Below are 20,431 nucleotides of genomic sequence, written 5' to 3' on the forward strand. Positions count from 1 at the left end.
TCATTCATCAGAGAACGTTGTTCCATTGCTCCCTATTAGAAATAGGTTGGATCGGACTATGGGCTCAAAAGTTATGGCCAAAATACATTTTCTTATAATGTACGAGAAAGATAACATTACCGCTAGGGGGATTAATCAGATGTTTTGGTAAAGTTCTTCTTTTTAAATTTTCATCTTAGTTACTCAATAATGCCACTTCAACTGAAAATAGTGACGAACACAATTTACATAACATTTGAAGGGGGAGGGTTATGTCTTAACGTTGCGCCTAATTCAAGAAAAAATCAACTAACACATAAAAAGCGTCACGCAGTAGAAGAGAAGGGGTTCAAAATTTACAATTTTGGTATTACTACATAATAGAAGCGAATTATAGACCATGATTTTTAACCATAACGTGTCATAAAGTGGTGGATGAGTAGTGTTTTAAATAACTCCTTGTCACAATACGTTTTTATATTTATGAAAGAAATCTTATGGAAATATCAAATAAATGAAATTTTCACTTTTAAGAGATGAACCAGCCCAAGGCTGAAATCTCTCAAATAAAGAAAAAAAAAAAAAAAAAAAAAAAATAAATGAAATTCCATTTCGTTGATGTCACATTATGACGCTAATTGAATCTGTTCTACTCTCCTTTGCTGGTTCAATAAGTTTTATTCAGTGAATTTTCAACACCAGAAGCTAATAGTGCTTTTTTGATCATTTTAGGAAAACTGTGTTGCGTCCATTTGTCTGTGACACGAATATACAGTAAAACCCTTTATATGACCAGTAGTATTTTATCCAGCATCAAGCGGGCTTATTGCAAGCCAAAAAAAGTGACAAAACTCCGTTGGTTCTGTAGAATATGACTAAAATCTATACTATGCCAAAAATTGGTCCCATACCCCATTAAAGGCTCGAAAAAAATATGTTTCGTTTCTATCTATGTTTTCATGATTAATACCACCATTTATTGCAGGATTCATAATTTTGGCCAAAAATACCTCCTTTTTTCCTATTGTGCTACGGTGACTGAGTTTTTAAATATGAAATGACATCTTATAATGTATCCGTGTGCTGCTCTTTTAGTAATATTATTATTACTGAGTGTCCTGAGCTTATAAGCTACCTATACATCGACTTTTAAATGAAGTTATACTTTATTTGAAATATGCCGTTCCCAACATTTGCCGTTTTCTTTGTATGTTTACATCTGTTTTCATCATTTATCGACTGAATTTTCCCAAATTTATCGTATGTCTCGCTCGATTTCGATTATCTATCATATATAAGACACGATGCCGGTGAAATCCATATCGTAAAGTATCTATTTTGCCCAGCAGCATTGAATTGTTAAATAGCATTGTTTATACATCTTACTTGTTCGCCATTTTGATTAAAACATGGTTTAAATTCAAAACATTGAATGTTTAAGTAGCGGATGTTTATTATTATAAATATAATCATGAAAAAACAATATTAAAATACATTTATCGTGTTAATAATAAGAAATTTTATAGAAAAACATTAGCTGTACGCTCAATTTTGTCACATCTAATAGGCGTATTTTGAGATTATTTTCAAATAAATGAACTTTAGAGAAAAAAATCCAACAATTTTATGTACGCATACATTGGAGGAAGGGATGAATATTGAAATGCATTGAAAACAACCGAGCCAACAATTAAATTTCCTTTGGAATTTTCGAATATATTCGTCTAATTCATGCTGTACGCTCAATTTTGAGAGTGACTGTACGTATTTGTCGACTAAGAATGGGGTTATGTAGTAAGCGTTAATAGAAAAAATTGTATAACCTAAAATTTTGAAAACAATAAAACGATTTTGTTCAGCGGCGCTGCCAAAATTTTGATAATATAAAGAATGGTTTAAGTTAAAATTTGATTCGATATTCCGCGGAATTCCGTAAAATTTCGTTAGAAGCAAGTTTTTTCTAGCGAAATTTTTGTAATTTTACGAAACAAAACGAAATCAAGAAATGTGATTTCGCCATGCTAAAATTCCGCGAAATTCCGCGGAATTTCGTTTCGAACCAACTGAAACGAAATTTTTCGAAATACCGCATATGCTTAACCGGGACCCGATTTTGTGCATAATTTCTGATATAAAAAACTCACAACGGTCCACGAAGGCGGAATGCTTCAACACTGTACTAGATAACCCCGGGCAGCTACCGGAATTCATCACTAGGGGTGTCACTCATCTTCTGCCGAAAGATCGGAATACTTTGAACCCAGCCAAGTACAGACCAATAACGTGCCTTTCGAGTCTGTACAAAGTGCTGTCATCGGTAATAGCGAGGAGAGTGCAGAACCAATGCGACGTCAACAACCTGATGATCGAGGAACAAAAAGGTTGTCGACATAACACACGAGGCTGCAAGGATCAGGTCATCATTAATGCAGTCGTTGGTGGGCAGGCCACCCACATGCATAGAAACCTGATCATGGCGTATATCGACTATAAAAAGGCATACCACTCAGTACCTCACTCGTACCTTCTTAAGGTACTGCAGTTGTATAAGATAGACGGTAACGTCATCAGGCTAAGGCAGCACCCTATGGGGATGTTCAGCACATCCCTACACATTACCGATGGAGAAAAGGTGTTACGGTCCAGGACTCTCAGCATCAGGAGGGGCATATTCCAAGGCGATACCTTTAGTCCTCTATGGTTTTGCCTTGCCATGAACCCTCTTAGCAGAGCACGCAACCAACACAACTATGGCTATCATTTGAAGAGTGGAGAAAGGAGTACAAACATTACCCACACCTTCGTTATGGACGACTTGAAGCTGTTTGCGAAATCTGTGGAGAAGCTGCACCAATTTCTGCGGCTTGTAACGGTATACAGCAACGACATCCGGATGGAGTTTGGTATCGATAAATGTCGATCCATACATCTACACCGGGGTCACCTGGTGGATGCCGACAGTTTCCACGACAACGAACAGGAGGAGATTCGAAATATGGTTGAAGGCGAAACGTACAAGTTCCTAGGTTTCCTGCAACTGAAAGGAATTCGCCATAGGACGATCAAGAAAGAGCTGCAGGAAAAGTTCTTGTATCGTGTCAACGGTATTTTGAAGAGCCTCTTGTCGGCCGGCAACAAGGTGAAGGCGATAAACACGTTTGCTGTGCCCTTGTTTACATACAGTTTCGGGGTGGCGCAGTGGACCAAGACTGACTTGGAGGCGTTAGAACGAGCAGTACGAGTGGCGTTCACTAAGCATCGCATGCGCCATCCAAAATCGTCCATTGAGAGTCACCCTGCCACGTACAGTAGGAGGAAGAGGCGTCACCGATATACAAACACGATGTGTTTCCCAGATCCAGCAGTAGCGAAGATACTTCGTGGAAAGCCAGAACCGCCACGAAATCTATCGCGCTGTGTGTGAAGCTGACTACGGATTCAGTGCCCTGCATCTGGCGCTGGAGGACTATCAGCTGATTAGCGACATAAAATCTGTCGACGAGATGATCGCATCGTGGAAGCAGAAGGAGCATGGGACGCACCCCCATCAACTGGAGCTGGAATATATCGACAAAGCGGCGTCAAATACGTGGCTGGTGCGGGGTGAACTCTTCTCAGAAACAGAAGGATTCATGATAGCCATCCAGGACCGGGTAATTGCGACGAAGAACTATCGGCACAACTTGGTTAACCAGCCAAGTAGCCAGCACAACTTGGTTAACCAGTTTGTCGGCTACTACAAATATGAGCCTGTCCCGGTTCTGGAGAATAGTTTTGTGAAGCTGTACTGGGATCGCGAGATCATAACGGATGTCCTCATTCGTGCCAATCGGCCCGATATTGTGGTCTACGACAAAAGGATGAAGCGGGTAACCCTCATCGACATTGCTGTACCGCTAGACCATAATGTGCACAAAACATTCTCCGACAAGATAACGAAGTACCACGACTTGGCGGAGGAGTTGAAGCAGATGTGGCACCTGGAGGACGTGCGTATAATTCCGGTTGTTATCTCAGCAACCGGAATCGTCCCGAAATCTCTTCTGAGATCCTTAGGAGAGCTGGATCTATCTCATAACCTCCATAGCATCCAAAAAACAGTGGTTCTTGAAACTTGCAACATCGTAAGAAGATTCCTGAACCACCATAACTAATACACCCAGTGCAAACGTTTATTATAGGATTTTAAGTCAACCGGCGAATGAGATCCACAGAGCCTAATCCCCTTTGGCATTCAGATTGCCCGGGGTAGGTGAAAATTCCCAGCACGCTTGCTAAGGAAATGCCAAAACTCTATAATAATGATAATAATGGGATAAAAGATTAGACGACATATAAATATCAATATTTTGCACTAAAATATCATGATCCATGATTCATGAGGAGATCAAATTATGCTATTTGTAAGAAGTGATCAATATCATGTGCCTTTAGTTTGATCTTATCCATAACAAATCTTGATATTTAAATAATATTTCGGTACAAAATTATGATATTGTTGCGAGTTTTTCTATCTCTTATATTAATCATGTCCATATCATGTTTCGTTATTCTGCTCATGACTTCTGCTTGGGTACAGCTGCCTATATCGACAAAGAAAATTCTCCTTCTCCAGCTGGGGTCATGCCCCGATGCACTATCATCGTTTTATTTTTCGTTGGTATACAAACAGTAAACACTCACTAGCTCACCGTGGCAAGATGCGACAATGGGATAGGATTACCTATCGAATGCAATCTGTTATGGAACGTACACATGGTCAAGCAGTTTGACCAACATTGACTCCACCTCTCGTTTACTCAAACATCCATCAAGTTTTACCAACAGCGGCACGAACAATCAATTTATTCGACCAACACTATCACACACGAACGACTGAAGCGCCAACTTGAGCACCAACCACCAAAAAATATATGGGGGTTTGTGCAACTTCACTACAAATGCTCAAACATGTTCGGCGAACTTTGACTCCACCCCCGACAACTCAAACCAAAATCAAACCGTTTTAATTTTTTCCAACCGAGCCGCCAACTGTCAAATGGTTGTTCGAACAACTTCACACACGTTCAAACAAAGCAGCAACCGAAGCGTTTTCTTGGGGCGGAGTCAATGTTCGTCAAACTGCTTGACTGGTGTGTACGTTGCATTACAAGCAGATTGGATAAGGATAAGTGCTCAAAAAGAAGGAGTTCTTTGCCAACGTTCATACATACTCACATATACACATTCATTCATACGCACATTCATGTTTATTGATACTAAAAAAGGCTTGCATATAAAAGAAATTATAAAGCTGACCAGCTCGACAAACTTTCCACGCCATACACATTTGTTGTGTATGAACTAGGATTGGGAAACAAGCCAAATAATGCTATTAAAATTTCAATCTCGAAATTCCAATTATAATGGCAAAGCTTGAAAGATGATATGAAAAATGAAACGTTTGCCGCCGGCTACATGCATTGTTTAGCTATTCACATAACAGTTCCTTGTTCATTTTTATCTAGACGAACTGTTAAAGATTTTCAACTTTTCCACACAAAGCGTAACATAAATATTAGTCTTCGAGTTCAGTTCAGAAGTCAAGCAGAATCGTTTATTAGAGAGAGAACGCAAGATGTTTCAATGAAATTATATAATAAACGAATTTCAGAATTATGCAAAGCAGTTTAGTTCACGAGATTTTATGTTATGATATCAGTACACTCTTTGTCATCATAGCAAAATTTGTCTAGACTGACCGAAATCAATTTGCTAGATCCACGCGAATTATGTTAATATTTGACGATTAGACAAATAATGTACTACGGGCTTTATTATAATAATAATAAATCAAAGCAAACAATGTAAGAGACACCTTACTTCCAACTTGATGCTGAATACCAAAGCTGTTTCCGTTGTCCCGGGGGGGATTTCCCAGATTAGATTCCAATCCCTGTTACAACAGTGCTGCTAACGGAAACTCATATCGCTATCAAACTGTGTGCAGAACACAATCTGTTTACCATTTGTATTAACGGTGGCATAATATGGTCGTGAATTGCCATGTGCTTTCGCGTTTCCGTTGTGTCCATCGTATCAAGTTAACGAACTTTGCGACTGGGAAGATTGCTTTACACAAGCACAAAAGCACCGCCTTGTGGTTGTTTGGTAGAGTTGGTAAACAAACGTGTATTGGCTTCGGGAGCTTAGCAACGATATGCTTCGGTGCGTTTGATGGTCAGCCTAAGGCTCAACTGTTGGAAGCATTGGAATTAATTCCTGGTTACAGCAAATGTAGCTTTGGAAGTTGGTCCTGTTGCATGCTTGTTGTGCGCAAAGCTAATGGCTTGAGCATGTTTTTGTCAAGAGAATTGACTACATTTTTAATGTTGCACTGAAGCAATAAAATTCGTATGCTTTTTGTTGGAATATCAGGTAGTGTGCAACGCTTCGATGTAGATCGCAGATGGTTAGGAAGCAGGCGCCGGTTAATTGTAGTTGCTCTTGGGTAAATATCTTGGCTGTGGATATGGACAGGACATGTTTCGAAATGGACGAATTGATATGAAATTTGCGAAAAAGAATCCACGTGTCTTGGAGGGACTCGAACCCTCAACCTCCTACTCTCTACCTTGCGTGATAACCTCTACACAACTAGACCACTTAAAGGTCATGTTTGCGGAAAAGCCATCAGAATCCGAGTACCAACCTCCACCGTGGTTTGCTCTTTTTTGCAAATTGAATATCTTTCGGATGCTTGATTTGTCCAATCTCCACATGTGCTGATCAGTGTTGGTAAAATCATTCATAAATCTCAATCATTGAGCGCTCCCGCGCGGTCTAGCTCGTTTGCGAATTTAAAATAATGCATCACGCCTGAGTTTTTCATGCAAAACAGATCATTTCCCTTTTGGGATCATTTCGTTCCTAAAAGTGTTTAAAATCAATGTGGGAGCAATTTATTGTTTACAAACGCAAGAGTATCCATTGTTTTATGTGTTGAACATTAACTTACTGTTAATTTACGAAGGAGAACAAAAGAAAACCTACGATGATCCAAATCGATGATTCAACTCAGCCGTGATTTTTTAGGTGCTGAGTTGGGTGCGTTGGAACTCTAGTACTGTTTTTCTTTGTGAGGGGATTCCCTTGCCTTCCCAACACTTTTCATGATAACGAAAACAAAACAAGAACCAAAAATGTTAAAATGGATTGTAGCAAATACAACGCGATCACAATGCTAAACGCCTACAAATGAAAACCATGTGCACCCCAGCCATTTATTTCTCACGCCCCGCCTTCGCCGTAAAAGAAACATACAACATAAAACAACCTTTTTTGAGAATATGAAAATTGTTTGTCAGGAAATTAAGGAATTTCTCTGGTTTTACAGTCCGAAATTATTTCAGTTTTTTTTTGTTTGGAAAGAATTTTCATTTGGAAATTCCTTATGAAGTTTAGTTGAAAATACTTCTTATTTTAGAATTTCTCCTTGATTTTCTACTGATGATCTACTAGAAGAAACTACTTTGCATATTTTTTCAGGAATTACTTTAGACATTCCCCAAAAAATGCTTTGGGAACTTCTTTGGATACTCCCTCAAAAACTACTTTGGAAATTCTTCCCGAATAAGGAATTTTCCAAAATAGTTTTTGTATCAAGTTTTTGCAGAGCAACTTGAAGATGTACTGAGGGAATTTCAAAAAGAATTCCCTGAGGAATTCTTGAAGGAATATCTGGGGCACCTTTAAAATGATTTCTGGAGGAATTTCCGGATGAGCTCTTGAAGTGGTTTCCTGCGAAAATTATGGATAAATTATTGGGAAAATTCATGGAGGACTTTATTCCTTCCTTTTTATCTGACAGTCACTTTGAGGAATTCCTTCAGGAACTTCCGGAGGAATTGAGGAACTTCCGGAAGAATTCCTGGAGGAGCTCCTGGAGGAACTTCTGGTGGAATTCCTGGAGGAACTTCTGGTGGAATTCCCGGAAGAACTTCCGGAAGAATTCCTGGAGAAACTACCGGATGAATTCCCGGAGAAACTTCCGGAGGGATTCCTGGAGGGACTTCCGGATGAATTCCTGGATGAACTTCCGGAGGAATTCCTGGAGGAACTTCCGGAGGAACTCCTGGAGGAACTTCCGGAGGAACTCTTGGAGGAACTTCCGGAGGAACTCCTGGAGGAACTTCCGGAGGAACTCCTGGAGGAACTTCCGGAGGAACTCCTGGAGGAACTTCCGGAGGAACTCCTGGAGGAACTTCCGGAGGAACTCCTGGAGGAACTTCCGGAGGAACTCCTGGAGGAACTTCCGGAGGAACTCCTGGAGGATCTTCCGGAGGAACTCCTGGAGGAACTTCCGGAGGAACTCCTGGAGGAACTTCCGGAGGAACACCTGGAGAAACTCCTGGAGGAACTCCTGGAGCAACTCCTGGAGGAACTCCTGAAGAAACTCCTGGAGGAACTCCTGGAGAAACTCCTGGAGGAACTCCTGGAGAAACTCCTGGAGGAACTCCTGGAGAAACTCCTGGAGGAACTCCTGGAGAAACTCCTGGAGGAACTCCTGGAGAAACTCCTGGAGGAACTCCTGGAGAAACTCCTGGAGGAACTCCTGGAGAAACTCCTGGAGGAACTCCTGGAGAAACTCCTGGAGGAACTCCTGGAGAAACTCCTGGAGAAACTCCTGGAGGAACTCCTGGAGAAACTCCTGGAGGAACTCCTGGAGAAACTCCTGGAGAAACTCCTGGAGGAACTCCTGGAGAAACTCCTGGAGAAACTCCTGGAGAAACTCCTGGAGAAACTCCTGGAGAAACTCCTGGAGAAACTCCTGGAGAAACTCCTGGAGGAACTCCCGGAGGAACTCCTGGGGAGGAACTCCTGGGAAGGAACTCCTGGGGAGGAACTCCCGGAGGAACTCCTGGAGAAACTCCCGGAGAAACGTCTAGAGAAACTCCTGGAGGAACTCCTGGAGAAACTCCTGGAGGAACTCCTGGAGAAACTCCTGGAGCAACTCCTGGAGAAACTCCTGGAGGAACTCCTGGAGAAACTCCTGGAGGAACTCCGGGAGAAACTCCTGGAGGAACTCCTGGAGAAACTCCTGGAGGAACTCCGGGAGAAACTCCTGGAGGAACTCCGGGAGAAACTCCTGGAGGAACTCCGGGAGAAACTCCTGGAGGAACTCCGGGAGAAACTCCTGGAGGAACTCCGGGAGAAACTCCTGGAGGAACTCCGGGAGAAACTCCTGGAGGAACTCCGGGCGCAGCACCTGGAGGAACTCAGGAGAAACTCCTGGAGGAACTCCGGGAGAAACTCCTGGAGGAACTCCGGGAGAAACTCCTGGAGGAACTCCGGGAGAAACTCCTGGAGGAACTCCGGGAGAAACTCCTGGAAGAACTTCTGGAGGAACTCCTGGAGAAACTCCTGGAGGAACTCCTTGATGAACTCCGGGAGAAACTCCTTGAGAAATTCCTGGAGGAATTCCTTGAGAAATTCCTGGAGGAACTCCTGGAGAAATTCCTGGAGGAACCCCTGGAGAAATTCCTGGAGGAACTACTGGAGAAATTCCTGGAGGAACCCCTGGAGAAATTCCTGGAGGAACCCCTGGAGAAATTCCTGGAGGAACCCCTGGAGAAATTCCTGGAGGAACTCCTGGAGAAACTCCTGGAGGAACTCCTGGAGAAACTCCTGGAGGAACTCCTGGAGAAACTCCTGGAGGAACTCCTGGAGAAACTCCTGGAGGAACTCCTGGAGAAACTCCTGGAGGAACTCCTGGAGAAACTCCTGGAGGAACTCCTGGAGAAACTCCTGGAGGAACTCCTGGAGAAACTCCTGGAGGAACTCCTGGAGAAACTCCTGGAGGAACTCCTGGAGAAACTCCTGGAGGAACTCCTGGAGAAACTCCTAGAGGAACTCCTGCAGAAACTCCTGGAGGAACTCTTGGAGAAACCTCTGGAGAAACCTCTGGAGAAACTTCTACAGGAACTCCTGGAGCAACTCCTGGAAGAACTTCCTGAGCAACTCCTGGAGGAACTCCTGGAGAAACTCCTGGAGGAACTCCTGGACAAACTCCTGGAGGAACTCCTGGACAAACTCCTGGAGGAACTCATGGAGAAACTCCTGGAGGAATTCCTGGACAAACTCCTGGAGGAACTCCTGGACAAACTCCTGGAGGAACTTCCCGAGGAACTCCTGGAGGAACTTCCCGAGGAACTCCTGGAGGAACTTCCGGAGGAACTCCTGGATGCACTTCCGCCGGAATTCTTGAAGGAACTTCCAGAAGAATTCCTGGAAAAACTGCCTGGCGGAACTTCCGGAGGAATTCCTGGTACAACTTCTGGAGGAATTCCTGGAGGAACTTCCGGAGGAATTCCTGAATTAACTTCCGGAAGAATTTCTTGAGGAACTTCCGGAGGGATTGCTGGAGGAACTTCATGGAGGTACAAACTCGTTGAGGAACTTCTTGAGGAATTCGTTGAGGCACTTCCAAAAAAATTGAGGGGAATTTTTGACGCTTGAAATTAGTTCACGCCGCGCCGCAGCCGGTAAAATTTCAATCGGCGGACATGTTCAATATTTCTTGTCAAATGTTCACAATAATGGATGAAATACATTCTTAGGGGGCAGCAGAGACTATGTCTAGGACTTGACGATCCCTCTCCAGGCCAACTGCGAGTTTTTGTGTCTGCCTAGGATGTGGCGAAGTTTGACATTGGGCTTTGTTAAATTTCTATGAAAAGCTGCATGTATCCGCAAGAAGGCTCCATCAAAGCGACCGTGGCAGGTCAAAGTGAACATGCCTGGGTTTAGGTTGAACACTAAAGAGACCTGACACGACGGCCCTCCAACAAGACAGATAAGCCGCCTGTAAAACCACAAATTACGAACGAAATAAGAGAAAATACGACTCGTTATAATCGGCACCAAGCGACGAATAATGGATCACGATTAGAATGCGAGATGCACATGTATCAAGGTGAATCGATCAGGTGGAAGACGTTGTGCGGACCCTCCGCAGACTGCGGTGCTGGCGACGTGCAGACATAGACCGAGTTGCATGGAGAGCACTTTTATTTACTGCACAGGCCACTCCGGCCTTACTATGAAAATAAATATATCATAAATATAATAGTCCTGTTTGTCTGTCCGGTGACTAGCCAACCAGACGCAGCACGCGGGGAAATTCTCACAAAAAAATAAAATATTTGACACTTCAATTATTTTTTACTATCAGATGCAGAAAACAAAACCAGTGACAACCTTAGACAACCAGATACAGCATTTGATGAAAAAATCACAGACAACAGACGTTGAAAATTTTGATTTTTTTAATACTTGAATTAATTTATATTAAAAAAAAAACACTTGCCACGGGTACTACAGCGTCCACAAATAAACTAATAAATAATATATAAGGGAAAGTGGTTACCTCCGATACATTTTTCAAATCAATATCTTCCACATAATGTACATATTCACTTATGAGTTTTCAGAACATTGTAAATTAATTGTCCAACATTTGAAAAATCTTAAAAAACGAATAGTTTGACCATTTTAGCAAATTTGAGTACACCAATACACCAAACCAAAAAATTTAGTAAGAACTAGAAGTAATAAGCTTACTATCCATAAAAAAATATTGCAAATCGATCCAGTGGTTCAAAAGTTATGATTTTTTTTAAATAAAAAAAAATGAAAATAGCGATTTTTCTGGTAACCCTATATCGAACATGGTCACCCTAATAAAAAAAAATACGGGTCTAATTATTGAAGAACATACCAAGCGATTTTGAGCAAAATTGGACAACTGTTTTTTTCAACTCTATTCTTTTCCCGTGGAATCGCTGTATATATATATATATATATTAGGGTGGTTCAAAAAATCGATTTTGCTCCACAGTGCTGATTCTTTACCACGTTCTGAGTGTCCTCTGATAATTTGAGCTCATTTGGATTAAAACTGATTTAGCACACGCCGTTTCAAGTTTGCATGCAAATTAGTGTGGGGAAATTTATTTTTTCATTATACTGTAAATGACGCTTCCCCATCAAGTGCATGTTAAAAGAAAACCTACATAGCTAAAGGGATACTCAACAGCTTTCACCCAACGAAAACCGCATGTTGATTAATCGTCCCAATAATTAGTAATCGATTTTAAGACAGGTTGCAAATCTTTAGTCATGATCGTTAAACTTCTTTGAGGGCATCACTGAAATGTGCAGTGCAACATAGTAGCCTGAATTTGTGTGTGCTATCTCTCGCGCCACGAGCAGCAATGTTGCCTGTTGATGAGTTATGCAATTAGCTCCAGAAAGCCACGGTATAGATTAAATTCGATTACTAATTATTGGAACGATCAATTGAGATGCGGTTTTCACTGAGTGAAAGCTGTTGAGTATTCCTTTTAGCTATGTAGGTTTTCTTTTAACATGCGCTTGATGGGGAAGCGTCATTAACAGTAAAATGAAAAAATAAATTTCCCCATACTAATTTGCATGCAAACTTGAAACGGCTTGTGCTAAAAAAGCTTTAATCCAAATGAGCTCAAATTTACAGAGGACACTCAGAACATGGTAAAGAATCAGATGAGCACTGTGGAGCAAAATCGATTTTTTGAACCACCATAATATATATACAGTTGATCAAAATTTGCAAAATGTACGAAAACCCATTTCATCGAAGAGATTGGATTTTGATTTTCAAATTTTTCCAGTTTCATCGTAAGAACAGGAAGAAAAAGAATATAAATTAGCAAAAATTGGACTGTCTATTCTTGAGCGATGCACGGTCGTACAATCGCCAACCTTGTTTATATGGATGAAGAACGACGGAACTCCGAATAAAATCTTGAGCAAGAAATATCTTAAAATTTGAACCGAACCCTTATTAGTTTGACAAATCTTTCCACACCCAGATCCGTTCTGAAATAAATTTGGTAGAACCGATAAATCTAATAACGATAGTTCGCTCTTTAAGCAGCTTAGCAAACTTGGTTGATGGATCATGCAGAAGTTGCTGTGATATAAAATTACCTTTCTGAAGTGTTGAGGCTTTATGAATATTCGATTAAGTTTCTCATGGTTATGTTTGGCTTTCGCGGAGCTAGTTTGTTGGTGCACATTTTCTCGCGTATTCGCTTTAGTATATCAATGGTTGTATGCACTTCAGCAAATTTACACCTTCAATGAAAGTACTTAAATTTAACACCTATTTACTGAATTTTGTGATGAGATAAAATTAAATCTAAAAAAGATTTCACGGACTTTCTTTTCCTTTGGTAGCATCACATTTACAACCCGGATATTGTCGCTTCATAGCTGAATATTTTCCAAAAAAGCATTTGAGCCAAGGTATTATTTACGCATTCGTACTGTGAGTCCAAAAAGTATTTGTCTAGCTGTATGTTTTCTAGAAAATGTCGAAATTGGAATACACTAAACAAAAAAATAAAACTAACGGTCGCATTGTGTAGCAAATTAATCTGTTCATCTTTATTATTATACATCATAAAGTGAAACAAAACAATAAAAAACATTTGCAACAGCACATTATGGAATGTACACACGGTCAAGCAGTTTGACCAACATTGACTCTACCTCTCGTTTATTCAAACATAGGGTAAATCACTACTTGGGCCTATGGACCTCATTCCCGGCTCACTGCACAAAAAACTAATTATTTATACTGTTTGGTAGCCGTAGGTTTATGATTGATATTTTTTTAAATGTCTCCTATTTATCGCGCACAATACTCAATATTTTTCAACCATTTATTTCACTCCTAATCGATCCAATTATAGAAATTAAAAATGTAGATTTCAGATAGTTGCTCTTCGTTGCAACACCACTGAGCCGGAGTGATTCTTTCCTCTTTTACAAAACGGTATCATCAAATAAACACCTACCTGAAAATCTTCACAGTGCTCGATACAACCATTGCTTCAGGCTGTTTATCACCACACAAAAATGCTAATATCGCGCACTTCAATCTTTTCTAATTGTTCGTATCACTAGATTTTATATAAACATATTAGAATACATTTAAAAATGTATCCTCAAACCTAACAAAAAATCACCTCGGCCCAAGAACTTCTAGCTGTACAGTGCTGCCAAAAGGCCATGAGTCTTATTTTAGTATGAAGATAATCCTTCGTCGTTAATAGGAAAACTGTCTAAAACGTTGACGCTTTTATGATATTTATAATTATCTAAATTTCAAAGACTAAAAGCAATATTTTTCAAGTATTTGGAAGGAATTTGGATGAGTGCATATATCTTCTCAACCAATTAAAAATTATTATGAATAATACCATCTGGCATCGCGGTATCGTGGAACGTGCATATTTTTGTTTACGTCTCATTTTCTATAGTCCCGAGAGAGAGATTGAGAGTAAGATGTTGAGAGATTGAGTAAAATATTGCATATGCCGAAGAGATTTGGGGTATGCCAGATAAGCAATCGCCTAAGACTGAAATGAGTGCTGCACCATGTTAATTTAAATCAAATAAAAGCTTTTTCGAGCGGTTTTTAGCAAGAATAACTATTTTTTAAGCAGAGGTGAACCCCATCGCAATATTACATGGCCCACAAAATTCAGGAAAAGTAGCTCCTAGTCATAAATATCAATTAAATAATGCAGTCGTGCGCATGTTAGGCCGGGAATGGGGTAAGAAACCCTACATCAAGTTTTTCCAACAGCGGTACGAACAATCAATTTATTCGACTAACAATATCACACACGAACGACCGAAGCGCCAACTTGAGCACCAACCATCAAAAAATATATGGGGGTTTGTGCAACTTCACTACAAATACTCAAATATATCCGGCGAACCTTGACTCCACCCCCGACAACTCAAACCAAAATCAAACCGTTTCAATTTTTTCCAACCGAGCCGCCAACTGTCAAATGGTTGGTCGAACAACTTCACACACGTTCAAACAAAGCAGCAACCGAAGCGTTTTCTTGGGGGCGGAGTCAATGTTCGTCAAACTGCTTGACTGGTGTGTACGTTGCATTACAATCCATTCAATATGTGCTCAAAAAGTATTCGTCTATTTAGGTTTTATGGACGAAATCAGAAGTTGTAGAATAGAGTTTAATATTTCGTTGGATTCCCCTTTGTATCTATGATGGCTTGTGTAGTCTTCACATCATGGAGCTGACCAAATTAACCGTGACGGAGGACGGAATTTTCTCCCACTCTTATTTCAAAGCTAATTCCAATTCGTTTATGTTGAAAATATGCCTTTTATATATTTTATCATCCTTCACCTTCCAATGATGCTCAATTGGGTTCATATCTAGGCTCTGGAAGCTATTTTGAGTTGATTGAAGGTATTTAAAAGGGAAGCCACAGCTTAGTATTTTGGGGTGTGTGCTTGGGGTCATTATCCTGAAAGATATATGCTCCTTGTAAGCCTAATTTCGCAGCACCGGCGTTCAAATTTTCTTTAAAAATGCGAATTTATCTACATTTTGTAATCTACATTTTTATCAATGATATGCAATTTTCCTACATCGGTGGCAATCATGCACTCCCACTCCCAGACCATAACGGAATCCCCATCATGCTGTATTGTTGGAATGAGGTTCTGCGGCTGCATCTCAGTATTATTTTTTCGACATACCATATACAGTCACTCTCAAAATTGAGCGTACAGTATGGATTAGTTGACTACATTCGAAAATTTCAAAGGAAATTAAATGGTTAGCTCGGTTGTTTTAATGCATTCCAATATTGATCCCTTTCTTCAATGTATGAGTACATAAAATTGTTAAAAAAATTTCTCTAAAGTTCATTTATTTGAAAATAATCTCAAAATACGCCTATTAGATGTGACAAAATTGAGCGTACAGCTAATGTTTTTCTATAAAATTTCTTATTATAAACACGATTAATGTATTTTAATATTGTTTTTTCATGATTATATTTATAATAATAAACATCCGCTACTTAAACATTCAATGTTTTGAAATTAAACCGTGTTTTGGTCAAAATGGCGAACAAGTGAGAGGTAAGAACATTGCTATTTAACAATTCAATGCCTGTGGGCAAAATAAATGCTTTAATTTGTATGTTTCACCGGCATCGTATCTTATATATGATAGATAATCGAAATCGAGCGAGACATACGATTAATTTGTCAAAATTCAGTCGGTAAATGATGAAAACAGATGTAAACATACAGAGAAAACGACAAATGTTAGGAATGACATAATTCAAATTTAGTATGTCTTTAACTAAAATTTGTTTTAAAGCTCGATTATTGTCCCAGGTCTATCATTAAGAGTAATATTATTGAATCCAATCATTCACAGTCAAATTCTAAAAGTACAAGGTGCATGTTAAGGTACCGAACATAAAAACAGCTTTTCAATCCCGCAGAGCACTTCTGATTGAATATTGAAAAGATAGCTTAAAATCGTAATTTCATAATCAAATTTGGATTGAACTCCTTTGTTTGTTACCATAAGGGATACAATTGGATGATTTCCATGTGGCGAGTAAAAATAAACTTTTTTAAGAGTTCAGCAGCTTATTTAATGATATCTTGGTGAATTTAAATGATTCAACCAAATTTGTTCCTACGGTGACTGAGTCTTCAAATATAAAATGACATCTTATAATGTATCCGTGTGCTGCTCTTTTATTAATATTATTATTAATGAGTGTCCTGAGCTTATAAGCTACCTATACATCGACTTTTAAATAAAGTTATACTTAATTTGAAATATGCCGTTCCCAACATTTGTCGTTTTCTTTGTATGTTTACATCTGTTTTCATCATTTGCCGACTGAATTTTCCCAAATTTATCGTATGTCTCGCTCGATTTCGATTATCTATCATATATAAGACACGATGCCGGTGAAATCCATATCTTAAACCATCTATTTTGCCCAGCAGCATTGAATTGTTAAATAGCAGTGTTTATACATCCTACTAGTTCGCCATTTAGATTAAAACATGGTTTAATTTCAAAACATTGAATGTTTAAGTAGCGGATGTTTATTATTATAAATATAATCATGAAAAACAATATTAAAATACATTAATCGTGTTTATAATAAGAAATTTTATAGAAAAACATTAGCTGTACGCTCAATTTTGTCACATCTAATAGGCGTATTTTGAGATTATTTTCAAATAAATGAACTTTAGAGAAAAAATTTCAACCATTTTATGTACGCATACATTGAAAAAAGGGATGAATATTGAAATGCATTAAAAACAACCGAGCCAACAATTAAATTTTCTTTGGAATTTTCGAATATATTCATCTAATCCATGGTGTACGCTCAATTTTGAGAGTGACTGTATCAACCATCTGATCCAAATATTATGCATTTGATTTAGTCAAGAAAATATGACTTGATTCCAAAAATCATCCTACTTCAGACGAGAGTTTTTGGCTAAATCAAGGCGTTTTTGTCGATTTATTTAGGTTACACAAAATTCCGGTCGTACGGGAGCCATCCACAATATTGTCGCAATTTCATAAGCCAATTAGCACTGCTTATGTAGCCGTAAGATAAGTTTTCTTTCATTAGGACTCGTACCTTTAGCTTTAAAAAAAAACTCGCGATGAAGTTGCGACATCAGGAAATTGAAAAAAAATCGATAGTCGCGAACTCGCGAGTGTTCACTTTGGCTTCCGACTGGAACTCGTTTATCAAGGGACGCATGTTTTAGTTCATTATGTTCACCCAGATCAATTGAAATATTCGTAGAATGCCATTTGGCAAAACTTTTTATACCATCAATCTTCATATCATCAGAACAGCACAAAGTCACATACCCCATTCTATATCCTGCTAATTCTAAATTTCCGCCGGTTCTTTCTCGCCCACGTCCGAAAAACAGGAATAACATCAATCACCACGCTGACGGTGCTCTCGTACGAGCGGTTCTGCCTGGTTAGCTATCCGTTCTCGTCGCGGAGCCTGAGCCGGAGGGGGGCCGTTTTCGCCATCCTCTTCATCTGGAGCTACTCGTTTGCCTTAACGTCGCCACCACTGTTCGGTTGGGGAGCGTATGTGAACGAGGCAGCCAACATCAGGTGAGTCCGGTACTGATCTATCGCTTCCAGTTGTCTTTAGACATACCCTCTGACATCCATCTGTTGTAGGCATCTTAATTTTACACATTGGCGTAACTAGCCCCGATGACCAGGGGGGCTATAGCCCCTTCATCTATATTCTCTATTTTGAGCTTCTTTTCAAAAATTCTCAATTGGTTCTCAAGATTCTGATTGGAATTCTCCAGGAATTCCGACGCGAATATTCCAGGAATTCCAATGGAAATGTTCCAGGAGCTCCAACGGAAATGTTCCAGAGATTCCGTCTGAAATCCTCCAGGAATTCCAACGTGAATGTTCAGTGTTTTCGTAGCAAATGTTCCAGGGATGTAGAAGAAAATCGTCGTAGGATTTCTAAACAATCTATCGACGGATCCAGAAGCAAATCGTCGAGGGACAGTAAATGAATCCTCTAGGGATTCCGTAAAGAATCCTCTAGCGATTGCGAAGGGATGTTGAAGCAAATCGTCGAGGGATTTCGAAGCAAATCATCGAATGCTTCCGAAGCAATTCATCGAGGGATTCCGAAGTAAATCGTCGAGGGAGTCCAAACTAAATCTTCGAAGAATTCCGAAGCAAACCGTCGATGTATTCTGAAGCGAAGCTATTCCTCGAGGGATTTCAAAGCAAATCGTCAGAGGGATTCCGATCGGCAAGGGTTTCCGAAGCAAGTCATTAAGGGATTCCGAGACTAAATGTTGAGAGACTTCGAATTAAATATTCTAGTGATTCTGTAGAAAATCGTCGACGTATTCTGAAACAAATCGTCAAGGAATTCCGAAGCAAAACTCCAAACGATTCCGAAACAAATATCCGACTCTGGAGGACTACCGAGGCAATTAACTAGAGATTCTGAAGAGAATCCTTTAGGAATTTTGAAGGGTATCCCCCACAGATTCCCAAGGGTATCCCTCAACGATACCGAAAGGAATCCAGTGTGAGTTCTTCTGTATTCCGGATGGAATAATTCGATGATTCTGAAAGGAATTCTTCAGAGACTCCAATGAGAATTCTTCTCGGATTCTGATGGGAATTCCTCTCGGATTCTGATGAGAATACTTCTCGGATGCATATGGGAATTGTGGAGATTAGGCAAGCGGAGGTCTGCTGAAAATAGTTTACTCTAGTCCGTGATGGTTGACCACATATCTTTGACTGCTAACACGATTGCTTTGATTGATATTTTGGTAGCTCTCCGTTGTTGTTCATATCAAGCTTGCTTTGATGCTTTCAAATCAATTATATACTGGCGAAAAAAGGTTGCATGAAGAATAAAAAGTCGAAGGATAATATTTAAAAAAATGCACGGGAGAGCATATGGAAATTATTTTAAAACTCTCAAAAATTCTAGGAGCAATATAATTAAAACGATTAGCGATACGGGGTTGGACTCTTCTTATACTATGTAGGGTATCTGTTCCCATATTAATAACAGCCCGTATATTAATCTCAACCGTCGATAAACCAAATTAAAAATCAATTTAATTACAATTTCTCACATCGTATGTACACAATAATGGATGAAACACATTCTTGAATGTTTGGAATATTATTCAAGATTTTGTTTATGTAATGTTCTAATTCACAAGAATCAAATTATTAAAAGATAAAATTATAAAGCACTTTTTTTTCATTTTCCTACCTCTGAACTGATGGTTTGATGCACTGCTCGAATGCTACTAGCAGATTCATCTGTTTTCACGCCGTTGTTTTCCACTCTATTTCAAGTCAACACAAATGTATTCTTTCAAAATTCACTTCACAACACATAAAGCACATCACATTTTCACTATGAATATAATTATACTTGAAAAACCAACGCGATTTCCTATAGTTTGATATAGGTTTCTTTCGAACAACGTCTAAATTATCCTTGTCCGTATTCCAAACTGTTTACATGGCTTGCAGTACTCTCAAGGGTTGCCGACCTAGATTTTTATTTCGAAAATGCTTGAATGAACTTTCACTGTGAAATTCAACTTTTATTTTTGTAAAATAAGGTATATCGAAAAAAATATCTATTACAAAGATAAAATTAAACTGATAAGTTGAAAAACTACAACAAAAACTGCAATTTTGTAATTATAATTCAACTCAAATACAAAACATTGACGAATTCGGCATCACTGCAATCATATCGTTACGTATACACACAAGTAATAGTGTGCGTATTTTATGTTGGAAACAGTATTATTGATATAGGTACAAGCATAGGATTAACTGTTTTTGAATGTTATTGAAATAGGTACAGGGCGGTGATGATGTTTTTTAGCTAAATACTTCTAGAATGTGATAATAATTTCGTTTTTGAAGATGCCAAATTGTTCTCAATTAAAAATTACGTGAGGTGAGCATAATTATTCTCATGTTTCTTGATTATAGGGTGAGAAATC

General features: G+C 39.4%; 1 protein-coding gene across 2 annotated transcripts in view; it reads left to right on the top strand.

Moving 5' to 3' along the window:
* Positions 1-20,431, top strand: part of LOC134202596 (vertebrate ancient opsin-like) — a 128,473-nt gene that overhangs the window by 69,940 nt on the left and 38,102 nt on the right. For both annotated transcript variants that reach the window (XM_062677614.1, XM_062677613.1), the window contains one exon: positions 17,825-18,020. In XM_062677614.1, coding sequence (XP_062533598.1) covers positions 17,825-18,020 — 196 coding nt within the window. The remainder of the gene's footprint in view (positions 1-17,824; positions 18,021-20,431) is intronic.

This window comes from Armigeres subalbatus, unplaced genomic scaffold (genome assembly GCF_024139115.2).
Source record: "Armigeres subalbatus isolate Guangzhou_Male unplaced genomic scaffold, GZ_Asu_2 Contig1299, whole genome shotgun sequence".
Lineage (NCBI taxonomy): Eukaryota > Metazoa > Arthropoda > Insecta > Diptera > Culicidae > Armigeres > Armigeres subalbatus.